Genomic DNA, 23,078 nt, shown 5'->3' on the forward strand with positions numbered 1-23,078 from the left:
CTGCTGGTCTGGCTTTATCCAGGTGCTGGGAAAACTTAACTATACTTCACAGACTGAGACGGAACAGTATGGAACTTATGAAATGGAACAGTGGTCGTGCTGGCATGGAGTGGCAAAAGGTCCTGGAGACCAAGCAGCGGGGTTGGGTGCTTACCTGGTGTTACTGAGCGGACGACCACGGGCTTCTCACTCCCTGCCACGAAACCAAACCCCAGCACAGGGTCCCGCCTCATCTCCACCCTCCGTGGGGCTGGAGGGATGACTGGGCAGCTCTCCAGCCGAGGGTCATCAAATGAGATTGCTTGCGTCATGTGACTGTGGGCAAAGCACACACAAGAGGGACGAGGCATCAGTGTATGAGTTTCAGGTCACAGCACCTTCTCTAGCTGCAAAACTGTCTATTCTCTGTTGGGGAGAGAGCAGGGAAGATGTGGGAAGATGCACTGCCATGCTTCTTCCTTGAGCACCCCAGGCCCACATCTGCTTCAGGCCTTTGTACTGGCTATTGCTCACCCTGAAATCCTTGTCCTGCAGATATGTGTGTGGCCCACCCTCATCTCTCTCAAGTCTGTGCTTAAATGTGGAGCTTAAAGGGAATAGAGAAAAAGACAACTCTTTATCAAATTATAACTGATCTGCTGAGAAAGAATCTCAGAATATTCCAGACCTTTAGTGGGTAACACATATGGCTTCTGACTCCAGTGAAATTGAAATGATGGGGATCATTTGGGTGGCAATGGGTTATCCTGGTGTCAAATACAGTCCCCCTTTTCAAAGTTGAGGAATTAACTCTTGGTGTTTCTATTCCAGAAAAACATTCAAATGATTTAAATGTTTTTGTTAACACCTAAACTTTGGAAGGCTTATTGATAATCTAAACTTGAAATCTGTACAGCCTTCAAAAATTTTCAAAATGCTTCCATAAACAGCTCATTTGATCCAGAAAACAACCTTAAGCATGAAAGAACAGAGCAGGTATTATTATCTGCATTGTACAGGGAGGAAACTGAGAATGGTGGCTTATTGTCACTCAGGGCCCATGTGCCAGAGAGTCAGGTCGAAAATCAGCTCCTGTAAGTCTTCAGTCGTGCACATCATCCAAGGCAGACTTCACTGGAGAAGAGTTATTAGTGTGAACACTAGAAATCTCCTTAAATATGTAAGCCAAGATTATTTCAGTGACACAGACTTAATTCAATTTTTCTCTCTCTAATCTTCTTCAATAAGGGAAAGAAGATCATTTTAAAATACCTTGAAAAGATGCTACTCTACACACCATCTGGACAATGTATTGTTTAAATGTAATCAAGAAGGAAAGAGAAGGAGGAACACTGTGGTCCTTCAGTGTAATTCATAAGAGTTGAGAAAAATCAATGAAAATCCTCTTTTTGGCATATATCACTGGCTAGGAAAATAGAAGTTTAAAATCTCTTTGAAACAGAAAGGAAGGAAATGTCTTTTCAATCCAACAGTTGGTGATCTGGAACACCAGCAAAAAGAGAAGTGTTAGTCGCAAACGAACCCGTTGTGGGTCATGTGCTGACACTCATCTGTTACCCCCTTTCATCTTCACAAAGCCCACTGATAGAAGGAGTTGGACCCCACCACCTCCTCTTTGTAAATGCCCAAAGAGGAAGAGGAACTGGGCCAGGATCACACTCTTCTCAGGTGTAAAGCCAGGTGCCATTCACATCAGGTCTTCTGATTCTAAGCGTCATGTGCTCGACCAGCTACATCATTGGCAAGGACAGTGCAGAAGGAGAACGTGGGGCCCTCCTTCCACCAGGACTGAGAACTTCAGGGCAGTAGAAGGTGAAACCCGGTCCAGGGTCCTGTGTGACTGTAGCATCACATGCCCATGAGTCCGGCCTTGCTGGGTGCTATCTCCAATGTCTCACTGGAGTGGTGGCCTCCACAGCAGTACCTGAGGCAGATGGTCCCTTCCCTCCCTGGTGCCCACCCTGCACTCCACTGAGGCAGGGGCTGCTTCCCGCACCCCCTGGCTCACGGCCATGCCTAGCCACCAGGCTGGCCCGCTCTGGGGGCATCTGCTGCCTCCGACAGTAATCCTAGTTGATGGGCTCGTCTACTACCCTCTACCTGGTCACTGTGGTCTCTGCCGCCGGCAGGCCCTCCTCCACGGAGGGCTGGAGGTGGACATTGCTGGAGCACCTGGGTATTTCTTCAGACCCAGTCCCTTACTGGACTTGCACCTTTGTGCTCAGGATGTAGTGGCAGCAAGGCAGCCACCAGCTACAGCAGCCTCCTGCAGCCACTGGCTGGAGCCATAGTGGGCCCCTGGCCCAAGCAAGACTCCATGGGTGAGCAACAGGTCAACCAGTGACTGCTAGTGGCCCCCCTCAGCTATTGGTCGGTTCCACAGTAAGCTCCTCCACCAACTGAGGGAACAATCGTACTGTCAATCAGGGAACTTTAGTGGCCCCGCTCAGCTATCAGTTGGTTTCCACAGTAAGCGCCTCTCCCAAGTGAGGGAACAGTAGTAACTGTCAAGCAGGGGGCTTTAGTGGCTCGGCTCAGCCATTGGTCGGTGCCACAGTGGGCCCCACTCCCTCCTTCTGACATAAAAGGAGCCTGACTTATGACTGAGGGAAGGTGGTTTTTTGAGGTGCTCATATGCCATCTTCTCAGTCTGCCAGCTTTCAGATTAAAGTTATTCCTTGCTCCAATAACTCATCTCCTAGGCCAGAAACAGGCATGGCTGTTTGTGCCTGTGGGTGAGTGGGGTTACCGGGGGGGCGTGGCCACTGTGCTGTTCTCTTGTGTCCTCTGTAAGAGGGCTCCATCTCAGAGTGTAACAAGAGAGAAGAACAAACCCGACTCCATGTTGGATCTGTATTTTTAGCTCTAACCCTTGTGCCCTGTTGTCTCTGCTTAGTCAAGCCGCCTCTGCACCTTTGTAAAAGAACATTGCCTTGTTGAAGGTTTATAAGAACATTGTAACCAGACCTATGTAAGAAGAAAGAATACTGACACCAAGAAGTTTGTAACAACCAGCCACACCCCTATTCCCTTTAGTATAAAAGAATTCTAACTCAGGTAATATGGGACTTCTGGACACCAGTTCACCATCTTCTTGGTTTGCTAGCTTTCTCAATGAAGCTGCTATTCCTTGTCCCCAAAACTTGTCCCTTGATTTACTGGCCTGTTGTGTGGCGATCAGTTCGAGCTTGGGTTCAGTAACATGAGTGTGCTGTACTCTAGCTATTTTTCAAAATGCATCTCTTCTTTTATCCCCAGAAGGAAGAAAGGAAAAATGGAGAGGAAATCCACATTCTTTGGCCCTGAGCTCCGAGTTTGCAACAGAATCCACAAAAGACATATTCTAAATGATGAAGAGGTCGCAGAGGTGATGCAGCTTTCTAATAGTCATAGGAGCTGTGTTACAGAGAATCAAATTCTGGCTGGCATAACTCAGTTCCAAGTGTAGAGTGGGACTAGGGAAGATGAGTCCCCATGTTGCTGCCAGTACTGTGAGAAGCTTCCAGCAGTGGTGCCCAAACTTTACTGCATATTAGAATCATCTGGAGAGCATTAACAATCCCTAATGCCCAGGTTTCACCCCAGACTAACTATATGAGAATACCTAAGGGTGAAAGCCAGGATCACTTTTCAAAAAAGATTTCCCAGGGGATTCCAAAGTGTAGCAATGTTTAGGGATCATTCATCTGTGCAAGGAAGGGTATGTTCTAGTACCTTCCAGATAACAGGAAAAGGGGCCACAACTAATGTCCCTAACAACCTCCCATAGCATCCACTGCAAATGTAAGTTAAAATATTTACAGCATCTCTAGAAAGGTTATCTTCTTTCTACTTACATGATGAAGTAAGTCTCCGACTTTTAATTCATCATTCACTTAATAAGTACTACAATATTATTTTATTAATATCTGACATTTATTAAACACTAATTTCATGCTAAGCCTTTTCTCAAGATGCTTTCCATATGTTAGCTCATTTAATTCTCCAAAACAACCCTAAAATGCATTCATTTATTCATTTCGTTAACAAATGTTTATTGTACACCCACCAGCTTCTCAGTTCTGGGGACACAACAGGAATGAAAGCAGAATGAAAAATATGTTCACTGTAGTGGGCAGAGACAGGGAATAAACTAATGGATAAGACGTATGGCTTATCAGGTCATTATAAGCACTAAGGAGAAAAATGATGCAGGGAGGAAGGCTACAGAGCTGGTGGGTGAGGGTATTGCCAAGTTATACGAGGCATCAGAAAATGATTGGAGGAGGTACATTTCAGCAGTGCAAAGGTCCTAAGGACAAGTGAGAGCAGCCAGTGGTCGGGGGAGGTGGAGGCAGTGAGGGGAGTGGTAAAGAACTGATGAGTGGTCGAAGATGACACAGGTTCTAAGAAGAACTCTGTCTTTCATTCTGAGTAAAAGAGGAAGCGGTTGGAAGGTTCTGAATGGAGATGATGTGCCAAATACCATACTGAGAACAGACCGAGGGCACCCCGGTGAGCAGGGAGGGCATTTCAGGTCCCACTGCATCAGTCCTGACAAATTATCACGATGCCCTGGAACAGGGTGGGGGCAGATATGGCAAGACATCCTTGGACTTTTAAAATATTTGGAAGCCACTTTGACAGAGGAGGGTTGGGCTCCTACTTTGGAACGTTCTTCCTGCACACATAGGAGGGTCCCAGTGAGGATGGACCTATAAGCACGTTATCTAATGCAGGTCCTGAGTCCTGATGTACCTAAATTGCAGGAGACATTTACTCTTTAAGGAGCTACAGGAAACACACACATGCTCAGGTATAGGGCCAATAGGGGAACTGGTATGCTAGTCTGGGAATGAGCCTCTGGAACCAGACTCTCTGAGTTCAAATCCTGGCCCTACCACTATCTAGCAGCGTCATGTGGACAAAGGACTTCGTCATCCAGTACCTCAGTTTCCTTATCGAGGATAATAAAGGATAAGAAAGGTGAGAATAAAGGAAACAATCTCATCAGATCGCTGTGAAAATTAAATGAATGAACAAATGTCAAGCACTTTGCAAACTCTCTCACATGTGGGAAGCACTCAAAAAGCATCCACTGTTATTTTCATCTCTGGAGTGCAATGAACAGAAAGGCATAGATTTCAGACATTATGAACTCATTCAATCTTAAAATATGAAAACAAACTCAATGTTTCAACTGCCTATAGCCCAATGCTCAGTGAGATGCCTCATAAATCCTAAGTAAGCTCTGAGGCCTTCAATTTGAAGAATCGTATCAAATGCAATGACAGTAAACACAAATATACATCGACATGCATGAAGTAAAACAGTATCAGAATACAGAAGAAGAAAATCTAGGCTCCTCTAGCAACTGAATCAAGATTAGTAAGTTTTCCTCCTCTGTGTTTCAAAGACTGTTAAGTGACCTTGGAGTGAATGAGTGAGACTCAGGAGCAGGCCCTTTCATCCCACAGAGGATCTGCCCTCAGTCCCTAAAACTTCCCCACCCCAATAAAGTTTGAAACTTACAAGCAGGTGTGTATTTTGTGATTGCTGCCTGTTCTAGTATTTTCTCTTTCGTTTATTATTATTTTTAATTCTATTTGTTTTGCTTGCACTTAGTGGATAACCTTCCACTGTTATTATCATTTTCTTGCTAAACAGGTTATATTTTCAGAATACATTATCTATAAATAATCAACCCCTGTCTCTTTTCCAGTAAGAATGGATTCACACTAAAATGTTTCCCCATGAAACATCATTTTGCCCTTTGGGTTATGCAAGTATTTTTTGGCTCTCTCCCTGCAATAGTTTTTATAAAGATGCTTGAATTCTTTTATAATGAGCTGAAAAAGCAACATCTTTTTACCTGCTGAACATGCTTCAGTGAATTCTGATGCTGAGCCTTGAGGAATACAACTGATGAGCTACACAAACTTTCAGCCCCTGCCCCAATCTTCTCCAAAAAACACACGCAAATAAGCTAGACATCTCTGACCTAAAAATCCATAGTATATTAACTGAGATGGAAAATGTGTCCACTGTGATTAAATGAACAATCTTCCTGTCTTTGACAGATTCATTTCAAAAGGAATGATAGGAATTCTGCTGCCTAACTTCTCAAAACAAAAGGAAAGGGCTTTCTTTGAACTCAAGAAGCTTTTCTTCCACAGCAGAAATAAAAGACTGATACATCCAAAGTATCACAAAGAACTACTTTGACTAGTAAAATGTGCCCTGTAAGAAAACCCATTAATACAGTAATTTCAGTTTTCCATTCACTTATTAGAGCCAGTGAGGTCCTTTATTGGCATACGTGCTCAGCAGGAAGATCTTGGAAGAAGCAAAATTAAAAGCCATTACCTTTGGTGGGGAGTTAAAGAATATAGAAAGATGGCGGCAGGTGGGATCCCTAAGAAGTTAAGATTGGAATGAAAAGGAGTATAAATAAACACATGTGCCTCAGTTGTGATCGAGAAGGTCATTGTTCATGTTACCTTTCAGGGATGGGCAACTGTGATTCCATGAGAGTATTAAGCATCAACATATAATATTCCCATCTAGTATGGGGTGGAGACAGAGGCATTCCTGATTTGCCACTGGACGCCACAGTGCTTTTCAGGGCCTTCCCACTGGATGCATGACACACTTCTCCACCCCTTGACTCTGTTAACATCTCATTGCCCAAAGCATGTCACATGGTTGAGCCCAGAATGACAAACAAAACACACCTGTGTGGGTGGAAATGCGCTCTTGCTTTTCTCTTGTCACCATGAGAAGACATTCTCAAGGTCACTGTCTCCCCTTCAGCTTGGGCTCTGGAATGGACACATGTGGAACAGACCAGAAGTGGAACCTCAGTGAGGAGCCAAGTGAAACACAGCTGCCCCCCAGCCTAGATCAGCCAGCTGAATGAAGGGTAACAAATGATGATTATTTTATGACACCAACTTTGGGGGACGTTTGTTATGCACCAAAAGTTCACTCATACTATCTGTAGTTCATGTTTTCAGTAGTATTTAAAAACTCTGAAATACCACATTCAAAAAGGATTCTCTCTACCAACCCTATTCTCCATACCACTGATGGCTAAATATATTACATTTTACAAACATCACAGACACTTCCAAAGGAAACTTCTCCCCTCAATATCCCAGCTGACATGCAGGCACAGGCACTTCCTGCTCTGTTCTGCATGACTTGCTCATATCTCTGACTGGACTTGAGTAGTGGTAGCTCTGAAGCCAACATTCCAGAAGCCCTGTTGTGACCTGTGAGGGGCCCTAATAAGAAAGGCTCTGAGCAAAAGTGCTGAGCCAGACCAACTAGAGTTCCCCAGAATACGAATGTCAGTAGGAAGGAAAAAGAAAGCAGAAGTGTGAATTATTGAAGCTGATAGGTTACAACTCAGAGGGGATCATGAGGTAGATTAGACCCCCAGAATATGTCTCCAGTAAGTCAAAATTAGGATGATGTGTGTAAAATAACACACTGAAATGAATTTTTGCTTTCTTCTCATTGAGGTTTTTTTCTCTTCCATAACTAGTAAGGTAGACAGGCTTCATTCAGTCCCTTGCCTTAGGGAAGATGCATTTACAAGGGGCCCAGAGCAAAAGTTGACACCAGAAACCCTCTCTCTTGATTTGTTTCCTTAAAGTCTGAGCAATTTGGGTTCGGAGTCAAGGGCAGAGGACTGCTGTGAGGTGACAGAAAGTTCAGGAGAGTTAGCTTGGTGGTAAGTCTAGCAAAGCACCAAGATCCATAGGCTGAGCCTAAGAAATGTCAGAGTCAGTGAACTTCAGGGGACCATGAAGGCTTGGAATGCAGTATCTTAGGACTGAAGACCACAAAAAGGCCTGCTGGAATTTCTGCTCTGCAGAGATTTCAGGGACTTCTGAATATTCCACATGATTATATTTGAATTGCCAATTAGCAGAAATCTAATATGACAACACGCATGAGTTGAAGGATAAGATTTATACTGGCTATGTGAGTAAACAGCATCTTTGAGGGGAAGGTGAAAGGAGAATTGAAAGAGAAATGATGCCATTGGAGAGAAACCATACTGTGGAGTGATGTCAAGCTAGGAAATTCAGGAAGTATCGCTAATGATGGTCCTAAAACTTCTCTGAATCTGGAACTACCTCCTAGAGCTGCTTCTCATGAGGCTAGGAGGCTCTACCACTCTGCATTTCCATTCTCATACATCCATGGGATTCCATGTCTTTTAGGATATAATGTATTTTTATACTCGACTACCCCCACTTCCTTTATTTAAAAAAAAAAACCAAATCCAGACAAGCCTCTGTCTTCTGGAATGAAAGGAGCCCAGACAAATCCCACCCCTGGAGGTGAGTAAAATTTAATATAAACACAGATAACCAGACATGATGTGTTTCCAGGTCACAAAACACAGTGTCTCAGGCTTTTTGCCTTCATGAATATATATGCAGATTATGAGTTCAGAGGAACTTAACTTTCACTAATCAATTTCACAAGCCACTGTCAGTCAATTCCCACAACATGTCAGGAGTATTTAAAGATTTAGAACTGTTTAGTCAAGCTTGGAAACTTACACAGTACTTTAAAAGCCAAGAGAATCCAGAATCCTTACTTAAACTTGTTAGAGAATTTTAGGAGGGTTTGAAAAAAAAAATGGGTTTTTTCCTTAAAGGGTAGACAAAAGATGAAAAAAATCAATTCTTTCAAATTAATTTATAGATTTTATGCCATCAAATAAAGATAACTCAACAGTTCTTTTAAAGAATTCAACAAAGAGAATTCTAAATTTTATATGATAATATAAAAGACACTCTGAACAAGAAAAATACTCTGGCTGTAGAACCCTACAGGATCCTGAGACACTGGGACAAATAAAGATAAGTATAAAATGATGGAGTAGCAGCTTTGACTACTACAAAACAAAGGTTCCAGGGTAAATTTAAGGATAAATGCCTGTTTGAGAGAACTCAGTGCAAGCTTTGGCACCAAAGAAAGTGAAGTACTTTAACATGTCAACAATATGGTTGTTTTCAAACAAAACCATTAAGTGCAGTAGAGTGACTATGAAAATCTTTTGTCCTACTCAGGGGTAACTACCTGGTAACAGTGAACTAAAAGAGTTGTCTCTTCAGAGTAAAGGGGGTATTATAATAATGAATGAGAAAGTAGCTTATTTTTTAAAAGAAACTTGGATTGTGGTAAGAATATAGGGAAACAGATGTTTGCAAATGATTCTAGCATTATGTGCTTGTTTTACTGAAAATTATGCAAATATGTATCTATCAAGACAGCAGCCTTTAAAAACCTGAATATGAATTTTTCTAACCTGTTTAAAAAACCTCCAAATGAAGCATTTCAGTGGACTCATTTGTGAAAATATGATAAATGGCAACATCTTCCATTGTGAGAACAGCTGAAGGACATCAAGGAATACAGAAGCTTTCCAGCTGAATTTCAACAAAATCCCTTGCATGGATGGAAATGAAAAACAGTATTTCCTGATCTAATAAGCAAGCTGGTGAAACACTTTGTCCATTTGTCTCTTCTTATGTTTCTATAGTTCCCTCTTTTCTCCACTGACAGTGATTGAAACCAAGTAAAGAAATAGGCTGAACTTGTAGCCAAACCTTCAAAATTTATCCAATGAAGCGGTAAATCAAAATGCTCAAACACCCTGAATGACTTTGTTGTCATTTAAAATATTAAATACTTGTTAATGCAGTGGTAGTAGCAAAAATGATTACAAGTCATTAAAATGTGTATTTCATCTTCATCTCATTTTAACATCTATTCTTTATAGCCACATATATATTATATATATATAACATGAATACATGAATATATATTAAGGGGGTATGTGTTTAAAACTTTTTTACTAATAGGCATACAAAAGCTATAAATGTGGACATTTCTGTTCTGTATGATCTAGGGGGTTCCTGACTTATTGTGTGACTCTAAAAGGTGTTCTATATACTCGATGATCTGAGAGAATAGCACTGAAACATGTATATTCTCACATGTGAAACAGATAGCCAGTCCAGGTTTGATGCATGAGACAGGGTGCTCAGGACTGGTGCATTGGGATGACCCTGAGGGATGGGATGGGGAGGGAGGTGGGAGGGGGGTTCAGGATGGGGGACACATGTACACCCATGGCAGATTCATGTCAATGCATGGCAAAAACCACTACAATATTGTAAATAGCCTGAAATTAAAATAAATTAATTAATTTAAAAAAATAAAAGGTAAAAGGTGTTCTATATACTCAAACAGAATGGACAGAATCACTGATATCCCAAAGCTGCTCACAGCTCTCGAAAAGTCCGGCTCTTACATTCAGAAATATTCAGCAGCATTTTTAGAAACCGAAAAAGGAAGTTGGAATGCTGCTGATGGGAAATGGTGCCTTTCCACCCAGTTTATCTGATCCTATCCCAGGCACCAACATGAGACAGAGTGGCCCTGGGTTTGAGTGCCTAAGGCACAGACAAGTTGATGGTTCTGGCATGTGCTCTTGCTTTGGACTTCACTAGATTGAACCCTTTGGGGTTTGGAAATCTAACCATCCCAAATCGAAGATGTCATGGATATCTGTTCCGTACAGAGCATGAAGTATTGCGTGGCTGGGCAGACTTTTTCTTCTTGATAGATTACCTTTTTTTTTTTTCTATAGGAAAAAATATTTTTGAACAAAAGACTTGATAACAATGAGCTAAGCCTTTCTCAAACATGTTAAAATCATTACTTTAGGTCTGAGAGTTTGTCTCCATCAAACTGGATTCTACCCATATTTTAATGTAGTAGGTGGGGGGTGGTGAAGAAACAGGAGGGCCCCTTCCCAGCCCAAGGGGTGGCTGTATATCCTTGTGATCTATACATATTTGAAAATTTATTTTATAAGTTTGTACTTAGAAAGTGAAAACAATCCCATGGTTCTTTTAAATTCAAACTATAAAAATGTGTATAACAGAAACCCTGATCTAAGACAATATTTTAAAACATGAATTGATTTTAATAAAAGATATTTTTAGAGAGACGATTAGGCACACTTTATAAATTTCATTATTTTCTAATCTTTATACAAAGGGTTTCAAAAAGCGATTAAGTGGTAAGGGCTCACTTTGATGACTAAGAACTTATGATGGAAGTTAAAAGGCACTGGTAAGGAAATCACAGAATCAGAGGTTCAAGCCAACAGTCCTGTGTTAATTAAAAACTTGTGACCTCTTAATCTTTTCTTCATTAAAATAATCATTCCTACCTCCTACTTAGAGCATTTAGTTTTCTTAGACATAAAACTACATGACTGCTCAGGGTTACACATCTATTCTGTTCTGGGTTGGGTTTGTTTGCTCGTATTCCCCTTGTTCTAAGCCCCATTACAAGGAAACAGAACCTCAGCCTCACATCCCCTAGATCCACGCCTGGCTCCTTTTCTATGAGCTCTGTGTGTTGGGATCTTGCTCCTGTGGAAGGCAGTAGGTGGGTTGCTGCTCTCTGGCTTCCATTGGTTTCAACCAATGGAGGTGCCTGTAGGGGAAAGCAAAGAGGAGGACAAAGAGATCAGGGTATTTCACCCTCCTGTTCCCTCCTTGGTTTGGTCCAGGTCTGAAGTGACTTCAGCCACTTTGAATACTGTTCCTGTCATATCAGGCCCCTTGCACGGCTCCAAGATCATACCATGCTCCATGGCAGGCCTCTTGAGCCTAGTGATGATAACAGGTCCCAGCTGCTGCAACTCCCTGGGTGCCTCCATGACACTTGTTAGTTTCCTTATCTGAGCCCACATCCATCCATTTCCTGCCAGAGCCATGCATCAAGCCTCTCTCTTCCATGAAGCAACTTTGTAAGTCCCAGGAAACAAACTCTTTCTCTGGGACGGCACTAACAAGGAGTCTCCTTGTGCTGGCTTCAAGTGATCAATGTAATTCTAGCTGCTTTTTTGATTCTTAGCTGTGAGATGATAAACATCTCTGATGTGAGAGAAGCATTGAGATCAATTGTAGGGGATTCCCTGGTGGCTCAGATGGTAAAGAGTCTGCCTGCAATGCAGGAGACCCGGGTTCGATCCCTGGGTCGGGAAGATTCACCTGGAGAAGGAAATGGCAACCCATTCCAGTATTCATGCCTGGAAAATCCCATGGATGGAGGAGCCAAGCAGGCTACAGTCCATGGGGTCGCAAAGAGTTGGACACAACGGAGTGACTTCTATTTCTTTCACTTTCTTTGAGATCAATTATTCAACTGATATTTAATTATAAGATAGCATACGTGTATTTACACCAGTGGTTCTCAAAAACAAACAAAAACAAAAAACCTTCTAAAATTACTTATGAAATGAACATTCTTTCTGAATGAAACATATTTTCTGCATATAAACCTTTAAAGACAATGAAGACACTGAATTGATGTGCTGACCACTGTGGAATCCATTTGAATTTGCCTAATTTGACTGAGATGCAAGCTCTTTTTATCTTGAGGTATGCTCTCTTTGTCTCTCTGTCAAAGTGTTCTGAGTAAACTTTTATCTTTGGTCAATATTACATAGAGTCAAATTTGCAAGACAGAGAATATCACTGAATTTGAGAGCTGGATGATCCTGACTAATGTTTTTATATTTTAGAAGAGTTGATATGCTCATTTAAAGATTTCATCTACCATTTTCCTTCAAGTTGGCAGAAGGACTTTTCAAATTCAGTTAAAATCAATCTCTTTTGTTATTTATGGTGGATCAAATCTATCAACCATTTAGTCAACAACTATTTAACAGAAGCTTTCTATCTGACTGTGCCCAGGATATGGCTATGTTTCAGACCAACAAGCTTATATTACAGTGTAGGCATCATCATACTATAGTCCACGGGTTCCAAATGTGATTTCTGCCTGATTTAGTAAATAAAGTTTTATTGGAACACAGTCACACCCATTTATTTATGCATTGTAGCTGTTTCCATGCTATCATGGCAGACTTTAGTAGCTGTGACAGAGACTGGCCCACAAAATCTAAAATAACTACTATCTGGTCCTTTACAGAACAAAATTGCTAACACCTCTACCAATGAAAGGACTGAGACAATGAAAATCAAATAAATATGAACTATATCATGTACTGTCAGAGGCTGGTAGTTTTTATGAAGAAAAATACAGTAGGATAGAGAATGAAAGAGGGAGTGGATTGTTTCAACAAGATGGGAGTGGAGGCCTCTCTGAGGAGGCTATTTCTGAGATTTGAATGAAGTGGGGAACTAACCTTGGAAGGTATTAATGAGAAAAATATCCTAGGCAGAATAAATAGCTGCATAATGAGACCTTGAGAGAAGAGTCTCAAGGCCATTGTTTTAATCAAGCATTAATGCCTTTATTTAAGAAAGCTTTCATGAGCATCAGTTTACTATGAAGTTCTCCTTGGTTTTATGCTTTCAAAGAAATTCACAGCCATTAAAGAAATCCCAACCCTGTAAGAGGAGCCAGATAGATAAAGACTTGAGTATAACAGATTGCTGACTTCCCTGATGGCTCAGTGGCAAAGAATCCATCTGCCAGTGCAGGAGACCTGGGTTCAATCCATGGGTAGGGAAGGTCCCTGGAGGAGGGCATGGCAACCCACTCTAGTATTCTTGCCTGGGGAATCCCATGGACAGAAAAGCCAGGCAGGCTACAGTCCATAGGGTCGCAGAGTTGAACACGAATGAAGCGGCTTAGCATGCATGCATGCATAAGAGATTGCTAGAGGCAAATGTGATGGAAGGGTTCACTCCATACTTCAGGGGGACAGTTATTGAGGGTGGTCAGGGTACCTCAAGGGCAGTGAATGGGGACCAGGAAAGACTTCACACAGAAGATACCCATGAAGTGAGTCTATAGATATGAAGTGGTGACTACCAACAGGAATGGAATTATACTCCCATCCAAGGGAAGAGTAAGCAAAGCCATAGAGGCATAAAAGAAACTGGTGTTGGGACAGCTTAAGTGTTGCTTGTTGGATAATGGGGGAGAATGTTTAGGAGACAGCACAGTATCTAGGAGATAGGAGGTTACAGAGGAAAACTACAAGCCGTGTTAGAATGCTGCCCAGTATCAGCCAGACACCTTTACGTAATCAAGAGCATGTCCTTCCTGGAAAGGTCAGAGGCTCTAAAATCTGTCACACAATTAGGATCTGGTATGCAATGGGTTGAGGGAATAACAATCCTGAAATTCTCTCCATATTCTAAGAGACGAAAGTAGGAAATCTTAGAAAATAAGATAAACATAGTTCTTAAATATTAACTTGAACACACATCTTATTAATTTTATTAATGAATCAGAGTATTATTCATTTTGAAGGCTATAGTTCAAAGGACCACAAAATTTAAAAAGGACTCAGACTGAAACATTTTTCCAGTCATGTTTTCAGCCTTAGCAAATGAGATGCAATACATCAAGGATCTATTAGGGCTTGTATAAATTAATGTCCAAAATAGGTCCCACTAATTCAAGATCAAATTTATCCTTCAAGGACTCAGTTCTATTTGTCAATACCACCACAGAAAACCATTTCAACAATTAGTCTTTTATCAACATCCAGTTCATCTACTCAGAGAGATTTTTGTCATCATTAAAGACGATGAATTTAGCGCCTACAAAATGCTTATTGACTGTGTCTTGTGAATCTAATTGTAGGATCTAAAAGGGTAAAATGTTTGTCAGTTTCCTTAAAGCTGCAAAATCCCTACAGCTAGACTGGTAATCAATTACTTTAATTGAGTTCAATTCAATGTGTTTAAGAGATGACTTTTATGTTAATGACACTCCAGTGTCAGAGGCAATAACAGTCAAGTCACATCCTTGAGTTGATTGAGATGCTGATCAGAGCTGGTGGCTCTCAACCTTGCCTCACACCAACTCTGGATATGCATTACCCCCAAGACCACTCAATCTTAGATTGAGAGTTACCGCTGATTAAACATTTAAAGGATAGGTAATCTAGGCAGGTAGCCACATAATGAACACTCAGAATGATATGCATTGTTTGGCAATAATCAATATGAACCGTGTGAGATCTGGGCGAGTGTAAGTTAATGGGAATTGAATTTGAGAGAAGGCTATTGTGGTTTAGTCGCTAAGTCATGTCTGACTCTTGTGAACCCATGGACTGTAGCCTGCTAGGCTCCTTTGTCCATGGGATTCTCCAGGCAAGAATACTGGAGTGGGTTGCCATTTCCTAGAGAAGTTTATAGAATACTTCAAATACCACTAGAGGAACTTCTGGAGACTTCATTTGTACAGCCACATTAGAAAAAAGTTTAGCTGTAAGCCCAAGCTTTTTTATTCTCAGCCCTGACTTTGGAGCTACTGGGTAGGAACCAGGAGCACGGATCTTGAGATCGTGTTGATGGTCCTTCCATGACAGTTGGTGAGTGGCCCTGTGGTTTCAGGACTGCATTCCAGCTAGACTAGAGGTGCTAGTGAGCAAGCTCAACCCCATCCAGAAAACACTGGGAGGAAACCAGAGGATTTCATTGCTCAGAACCCATTCAAGCAAGGAAGGCCTTCCATTTCAGTAGGTAGAAGAGAAAAATCACTGAGAGTAAAATGATCAGTATCTTCCAAGGTAATGATTTTCCCACCACCTGACTCCATTTCAAAACAAAAATATTAAACTAAATAAAGAATGTGAAACAGCGTTATGATCAGGCTCAAGCTAATTCACTTCAGTTGTGTCTGACTCTATGCGTCCCCATGGACTGTAGCCTGCCAAGCTCCTCTATCCATGGGGTTCTCCAGGCAAGAATATTGAAGTGAGTTAGTTGCCTGTTCTCCTCCAGGGGATCCTTCCAACCCAGGGATCGAACCTGTACCTCTTGCACTAAAGGCATATTCTTTACCACCTGAGCCATCTTTCCATGATACCTACTTTGATGCTTAAAAATATTTCATTTTTTCAGACCCAACTTAGGTGATAACATAAATCATCCTTTAATTCTTTCCATTAGTTAGTCTAGTATTATTGAGGAATCTACATTTTTAAAAGGCATTCGAGGTGATTCTGGTACAGGGTTCAGGATTACATTTTGAAAAGCCCTGGCTCAGTGGGAGACATCCAGGGAGGGAGCTGAAGAGATGAAACAGGCAGTCAATCTCATATATCTTGTACTTTGCAGCCTCCTCTCGCTGGTGGGACTGTCAATCATCTTAATTCCCAGTGACTTTCTTGAGAATCTGAGTTCCCAGATGGAGAAACATTTATGGGAGGCAATAGCAATTCTTGATGACAAATAATTTGATGACTTGAATAAACATTTGACATTATGTGGGTATAAATGCAGACCTCTGTTGAGGGTTGGAAAGCAGACAGATTAAAGGCACTTGTTTTAAAACGCGTATGTTCCACTCTTGAGAACTGATGTACCATCGTTTGTGGACAAAGGAAACAGCTCTTCATTGCTTCATTTTAATTTCCGGTGTTGCTCGCACACAGACTGGTGGTACTGGGACTTGGGAACATTCCTACCCGAACATCTGGAGTGCAAGCCAAGTTTATTTTATGGACCTTTACTATGGCAATTTGCATTTCCCTTTGTCTCAGTAAGAGAATTTTAGGGAAAATTTTACTTCATTTTATATTGTTAGATTCACTGGAATAAGCTCAAAATAGCTCAAGCTTTCGGAGGCCATACATGCTTAATGGCGTATTGAAATTTTTAAAGAGCTCAATTATTTTCCAGAATAATTAACATGTGTCAGCAGTATCCATTTTATTAGATGCAGATTTCTTATGATCATAATTGATGTTTAACAAAATATGGAACATAGGCATTTTCAATGACATATATTTAGCAATTTTATACATGCCTAATTAACTTGTCACAATAGTATTCATTTAATTCAATTTAACTGAAAGCTACTTTCAACCTTTATTAGTGTGACACTTATTTTCTGGGCCACACAAGCCACAGGGGAAAGAAATCAAAGACCCAAGATAAAACTCTGGGAGATTTTGCCCCAATCCCTCCCTACTTTTAAAAAAGGACTTTAAAACTTTATGATCATCTCTCTTCCTCACAAGTGGTTTCCATTCTCTTCAATAATTTATTTACCTAAGTTTTAAGTCATAGTTTTAAAATCAGGCACCGTGCTAGGCTCTAAAGAAAAGAACCAGTATCACCATAGCAGCAGGTGCTGCTAACATGCACTGAACTTGCCAAACACTGTTCTCAATTATATTGAAATACATGTATTACTACATTTATTTTCACAACAAACTTTAGGTATTCTTATCAATCATAGTTGAGGACACTGAGGAACAGAGTGGTAACATTCAAGATATGAAAGTACTAGAAAATTAAAGACCATATTTAGAATCTTGGAGTACGAAGGGCATTTCTAAATAAAATGTGAAATCTAGAGGCTCCAAGGAAAAGACAAACAGGTTCCACTACACAGTAATTTAAAGAGGTGAAAACATAAATTTGTAAGACAACACACTGGAAGAAAACATTTGCAAGATATAGAAATATATATATAATATACATAAGAAATAAAGAGTTTGCACAGTTAAGAAAAAAAAAAGTAACCCAATTAAAAAAAATGGTGAAGTACATAATCAGTGTGTGTGTGTGCCTCCTTAGTCACATCTGACTCTTTGTGACCCCATGGGCTCCTCTATCCATGGGATTCTCCAGGCAAGGATGCTGGAGTGGGTTACCATTCCCCTCTCCAGGGGATCTTCCTGACCCAGGGATCAAACCCAGGTCTCGTGCACTGGCAGGTGGATTCTTTACCACTAAGCCACATGGGAAGCAAATGATCAGGCATATAACTAAAAATAATGATTTACCACTTATTTTCCCTTAAACTGTAAGGTGGTATACAACTGTTTCTGAAGGGTCATTGTAAGTTTTGAAAATTTCAATGCTTATGACATGTGTCTTAGCAATCTCATTTCTAAGCCTATATCTTACATAATAACTGGGTAGAGCTATGTACCCAAGGATATGGACTGCAGCATTGCATTAGGGAGAAAAAGAAGAAAGAAATATGGGAATAAAAGAGTTCTCTTGGAAACTAAATATATAATTTCATAGTTAATTCAACGGAATGCTTGAAGAATGAATTTTTTTTTAAATCACAGAAAGTTGAACAAAAAGACAAAGTGTTGACAACAGAAAAGAAAAACAATTGCAGATGATTAATTCAAAATATCCAATATACAATTGATAAGAATTCCTAAAGTAAGTGTCAACTCTTCTCAAAATGTTAAAAAAAATTCTAAAATAGAAAAAAAGGGGGAGAAAAGTAATTATCAAATAAATGAATCTCAATAGTTTCTAAGCTAAATGACCTGAGATTTTAGCCTGAGAGCCCTTAGCCTGACAATAAAATCACCTTCACACCTGGATGCATCACAATGAAACTTTAATACAGCAAGGATAAAGAAATTATCTTTAGCACCATAAAGAGAAAAGATACATTGAGGATAAAGGAATGAGAACCAGATCATTATCTGACTGCAGGACTAGAGGCTGGAAGGCAATGTAATTTGACTTAAATCTTCTGTGGGATAATCATTTTCAACTTAGGTTTCAATGTCAAGTGAGAACACAAAATAAAATATTTCCAGACATGCAAAGATATAGGAAGTTTACTTCCCACACATCTTTTTAAGCAAGTTATCTGAGGATGTGCTCCAACAAAATCAGGAGCGAGAAAGACCAAGAAAACCATGGCTCCTACCTGGGATAAGAAAAGTGAAAGTAAAAGTCACTCAGTCGTGTCTGACTCTTTGCAATCCTATGGACTGTGTATAATCCATGGAATTCTCCAGGCTAGAATGCTGGAGTGGTTAGACTTCCCCTTCTCCAGGGGATCTTCCCAAGTCGGGGATCGAACCCAGGCCTCCCACATTGTAGGCGGATTCTTTACCAACTGAGCTATCAGGGAAGCCCTTGGGACAAGATAAGCCCTCATGTCACAGACAGTTTTGCAGTGGCCTAGGAAGGCATCATGGAGGAGGGCATGGCAACCCACTCCAGTAGTCTTCCCTGGAGAATCCCATGGACAGAGGAACCTGTTGGGCTACAATCCATGGGAATCACAAAGAGTCAAACACGACTGAGTGACTAACACAACACAACAAGGAAGTAAAAAATCCAGATTAGAGCTGGAGGAGAAATTGAGGTGGGAGTTGCCTGAGAAGAGGGTGGTTTGAGAGATCTGGTTCTACTATTCAGAAGGACAAAGTATTTAAGGCAGGATAAGCAAAGGGGAAATGAAAAACAGAGACTGCTGGGGGAAAAAAAAAGTAAAATAGTGGCAATATAACATCAATAACTAGGTATACATTGAATAATTTTTTTTTAGTAATCAAAATTAAAACTCTTCATTGAGTTTTAAAGTTTAGTTTCAACCTATAGATAAAGGCCAATAGACTCAATAATTATTACAGGATAATTATACATGTTTCCATACATTGTATTATTAAAGAAAAAATATGGAAAACAAAAAAGAGGGTTAGGAGCAGGAAGCAAGAAGGGTGAATGAGTTATATTTTCAACATACTAAGTGAAAATTACTAGTATCAGAACATGCTGTTTTCAGTATAAAGAAAAAGAAATAAAAGTTTAATCAGTCAATTAAAACCACAAAGATAAGTGGAAGTCACAGACGTATACTGGAAGAGGTGTGGGAGGAGGTGGTGGATGGTGCAACCAATTCAGCTCTTATCTGGCAGAGTATGTGACAGTCAGTTTAGTTCAGTGGCTCAGTCCTGTCTGACTGTTTGCGACCCCATGGACTGCAGCACAGCAGGCTTCTCTGTCCATCACCAACTCCTGGAGCTTGCTCAAACTCATGTCCATCGAGTTGGTGATGCCATCCAGCCATCTCACCCTCTGTCGTCCCCTTCTCCTCCTGTCTTCAATCTTTCCCAGCATCAGGATCTTTTCTAATAATTTGGCTCTTTGCATCAGGTGGCCAGAGTATTAGAGCTTCAGCTTCAGCATCAGTCCTTCCAGTGAATAGTCAGGACTGATTTCCTTTAGGATGGACTGGTTTGATCTCCTTGCTGTCTAAGGGACTCTGAAGAGTTTTCTTCAAAGCATCAATTTTTTGGCACTCAGCTTTCTTTATGGTCCAACTCACATCCATACATGACTACACAGCTTTATCTAGATGGACCTTTGTTGGCAAAGTAATGTCCCTGCTTTCAATATGCTGTCTAGGTTTGTCATGGCTTTTCTTCCAAGGAGTAAGCGTCTTTTAATTTCATGGCTGCAGTCACCATCTGCAGTGATTTTGGAGCCCAAAAAACTAAAGTCTGACACTGTTTCCACTGTTTCCCCATCTATTTGCCATGAAGTGATGGGACCAGATGCCATGATCTTCATTTGTGTATGTTGAGTTTTAACCCAGCTTTTTCACTCTCCTCTTTCACTTCATCAAGCTCTTTTTCCTCTTCACTTTCTGCCATAAGGGTGGTGTCATCTGCATATCTGAGGTTATTGATATTCCTTCCGGCAATCTTGATTCCAGCTTGTGCTTCAAGTAACAGTAGACAAGGTCTAAAATTGGTAATACTAGAAATAACAGTTTAAGCATATTATTCAGATCAGGAATTGGAAGATTTTTTTCTGTAAAGGTCTACAGAGTAACTATTTTAGACTTTGCAGGTCATATGGTCTCCATCACAACTATTCAACTCTGCCATTGAACAGTCATAAAGAATTCACACAACTGTTTCAATAAAACTTTATTTATAAAAAAGGGCAGAGGGTCATATTTGACCTAAAGGCCATAATTTGCTGAGTCTAGATCTATATGGGAAATTGCCACATTTACAAAAACAAAAGACAGTAATTTTCCAAATTATCATTAGGGACACCTTACAGATTAACACTTAAATTTCCTTCTTCATTTAACATTTGGAAGGAATCCTTTCTCTTGCTGTTCAAAGGCAGGTGAAGAGCACAAATGGTCTACTACGATTAAACAATGGTAACTTTTTAAAAAACTGTTTATTTTGTATTGGGGCAGAGATGATTAACAGACAATGTTGTGAGAGCTTTTGGTGAACAGCAAAGGAACTCAGCCATACATATATAAGACAATGGTAACTTTCCCCCAGTACTTATTAAGAACAGTCAACAGATGAAATGAACTTAAAATCAAAGCTTTAATCCAGCATCTCTTCATGTAAATCACTGATAAATGCATCCTTTTGGCAACTTTAGAATTGAATACAACTGGATTCTGAACTCCTTGAAGACTGTGTAATATCTGTTTACTTTTAGTTTCTGCCACAGTAAGTAGTACAGAGTTGGTGTGCAAAGAATATTTGGAAAATATAAACTTAATATACCTGTTCAGTTATTTTATGTTTCATTTACCAATATTTCATGGAGTTTCACAAAGAACCTCACTGGTACCATGCCCCATTTGAAATTTCAGAACCGTGGTTTCAGGTTTAAACTTGATATAGTCAACTTGACTTTAACTAGTTAGATGAACAGAGAAGCTGTACATCCAGATTATGAATTAGGGCTAGAAACTTTTGCAAATGGGTGCTGGTGGTAAAGAACCCACCTGCCAATGCAAGAGACATAAGGCACATGGGTTCCATTCCTCAGTCGGGAAGATCCCTTGGAGTAGGAAATAGCAACCTACTCCAGTGGGCTACAGTCTATGGGTTCTCAAAGAGTCACACAGGACTGAAGTGACTTTGCACTTTTGCAAGGCTCCTTTCAGGCTTTAGAATTGCATGACAAGTAATGGGTCTTTTTCTACAGATATTTGAACAGCTATTAAAGATACGTTTAGGAAAAGAACCAAAATGCAATTGTTGATTACTGGCACTTTAAAAAAATATTACTTAGTTTTGGCTGTGCTGGGTCTTCATTGCTACGCATGCTTTTCTCTAGTTGTGGCAAGCTGGGGGTGCTCTCTGGTCGTGGCACGTGGGCTTCTCATTTCAGTGGCATCGCTTGTAGCAGAGCATGGACTCTAGGCATGCAGGTTTCATTACCTGTGGTATGTGGACTTAGTTGCTCCACGGCTTGTGGGATCTTCCTGGATTAGGGATAGAACTGGTGTCCCCTGCGTTGTCAGGTGGGCTGAACCACCAGGCAAGTCTGCTAATTGGCACTTTTAAAAGTTTGTGAGCATGTCTATGACCATGGAAGAGGCAACCATATTAAAGTTTCCCATTATTTTTCAGGACATTGCCTTCCTTCCAGAAATTTAAAAGAAAAAAGATTCTCACGGGAATTTAAACTGTCAGAAATGAATTGCTTGTTTGTATTCCCCCCAAAAAACATCAGATCAAAGTTAAAGCAAAGAAATAAACCTCTGTGGTTTCAGTTTCAATAAAGTCTCCTCTCCACACTGGAGCATAACCACAATTCATCATTTAATTATACATCGTCTCATATGATAATTATGCAAAGCAGACCTTCATTACATCTCAAATTGAGCCCTGAAAACTGTGGATTTGGTGTAAATAACTGGAAATCAATCTACCTTTCTTTTTCTGAAAAGTGTTGCCTTTGAAATGTTATGGCTATAAGTATTCTTTTATGAGCATTATAAAATCATGCACAATTAAGAAGCAAATTAAGCGTGAAAAGGCCACAACTCACTTTTGATAGCCATGTCTCAGAAAGGGTTTCATGGGTAAAAGTGTACAAAACTGGAGCTTGGGTAAGGAAAGGGTTTGAGCACCTGTTTTCAGATCATATCGAATTTTGGGGTTTCTAGGTAATAATAATTGCTAATACTTTTTTAATCTTACCTATGCTGCATGAAAAGATATTTCCTATGTGACTATGACTGAAAAACAGAATGTAGGCCTTTCTGTATTCAATTTCAGAAATATTGAAATCTGAGATTGTTCACATATCTGTGCTCTGTGTTCTCTCCCCACAGCGTTCTCCTTGAATTCAGAAAATTTGTGAAGGAGCGGTTGAGTGGACGGTGGCCTGATCTCTGGAAAGGTAACTGCACTGCCTGCTTTCATGAATATTATCATTAGACAATAAAAGGTTCAAATGAAAGACCCAGCTGGTGTCAGAAAACTGTTCTGTGTGCAGGGTTGGGAGGGTGGTGAGGGACCCCCGTAT

General features: G+C 40.5%; 1 protein-coding gene across 1 annotated transcript in view; it reads right to left on the reverse strand.

The window, feature by feature from the left end:
- The window catches only part of FRMPD4 (FERM and PDZ domain containing 4), a 314,036-nt gene that overhangs the window by 103,622 nt on the left and 187,336 nt on the right, over positions 1-23,078 (reverse strand). The window contains exon 3 of the mRNA XM_040265366.1: positions 155-315. Within this exon, the coding sequence (XP_040121300.1) occupies positions 155-315 (161 nt within the window). The remainder of the gene's footprint in view (positions 1-154; positions 316-23,078) is intronic.

The sequence above is a fragment of the Oryx dammah genome, unplaced genomic scaffold (assembly GCF_014754425.2).
Source record: "Oryx dammah isolate SB20612 unplaced genomic scaffold, SCBI_Odam_1.1 HiC_scaffold_23, whole genome shotgun sequence".
NCBI lineage: Eukaryota > Metazoa > Chordata > Mammalia > Artiodactyla > Bovidae > Oryx > Oryx dammah.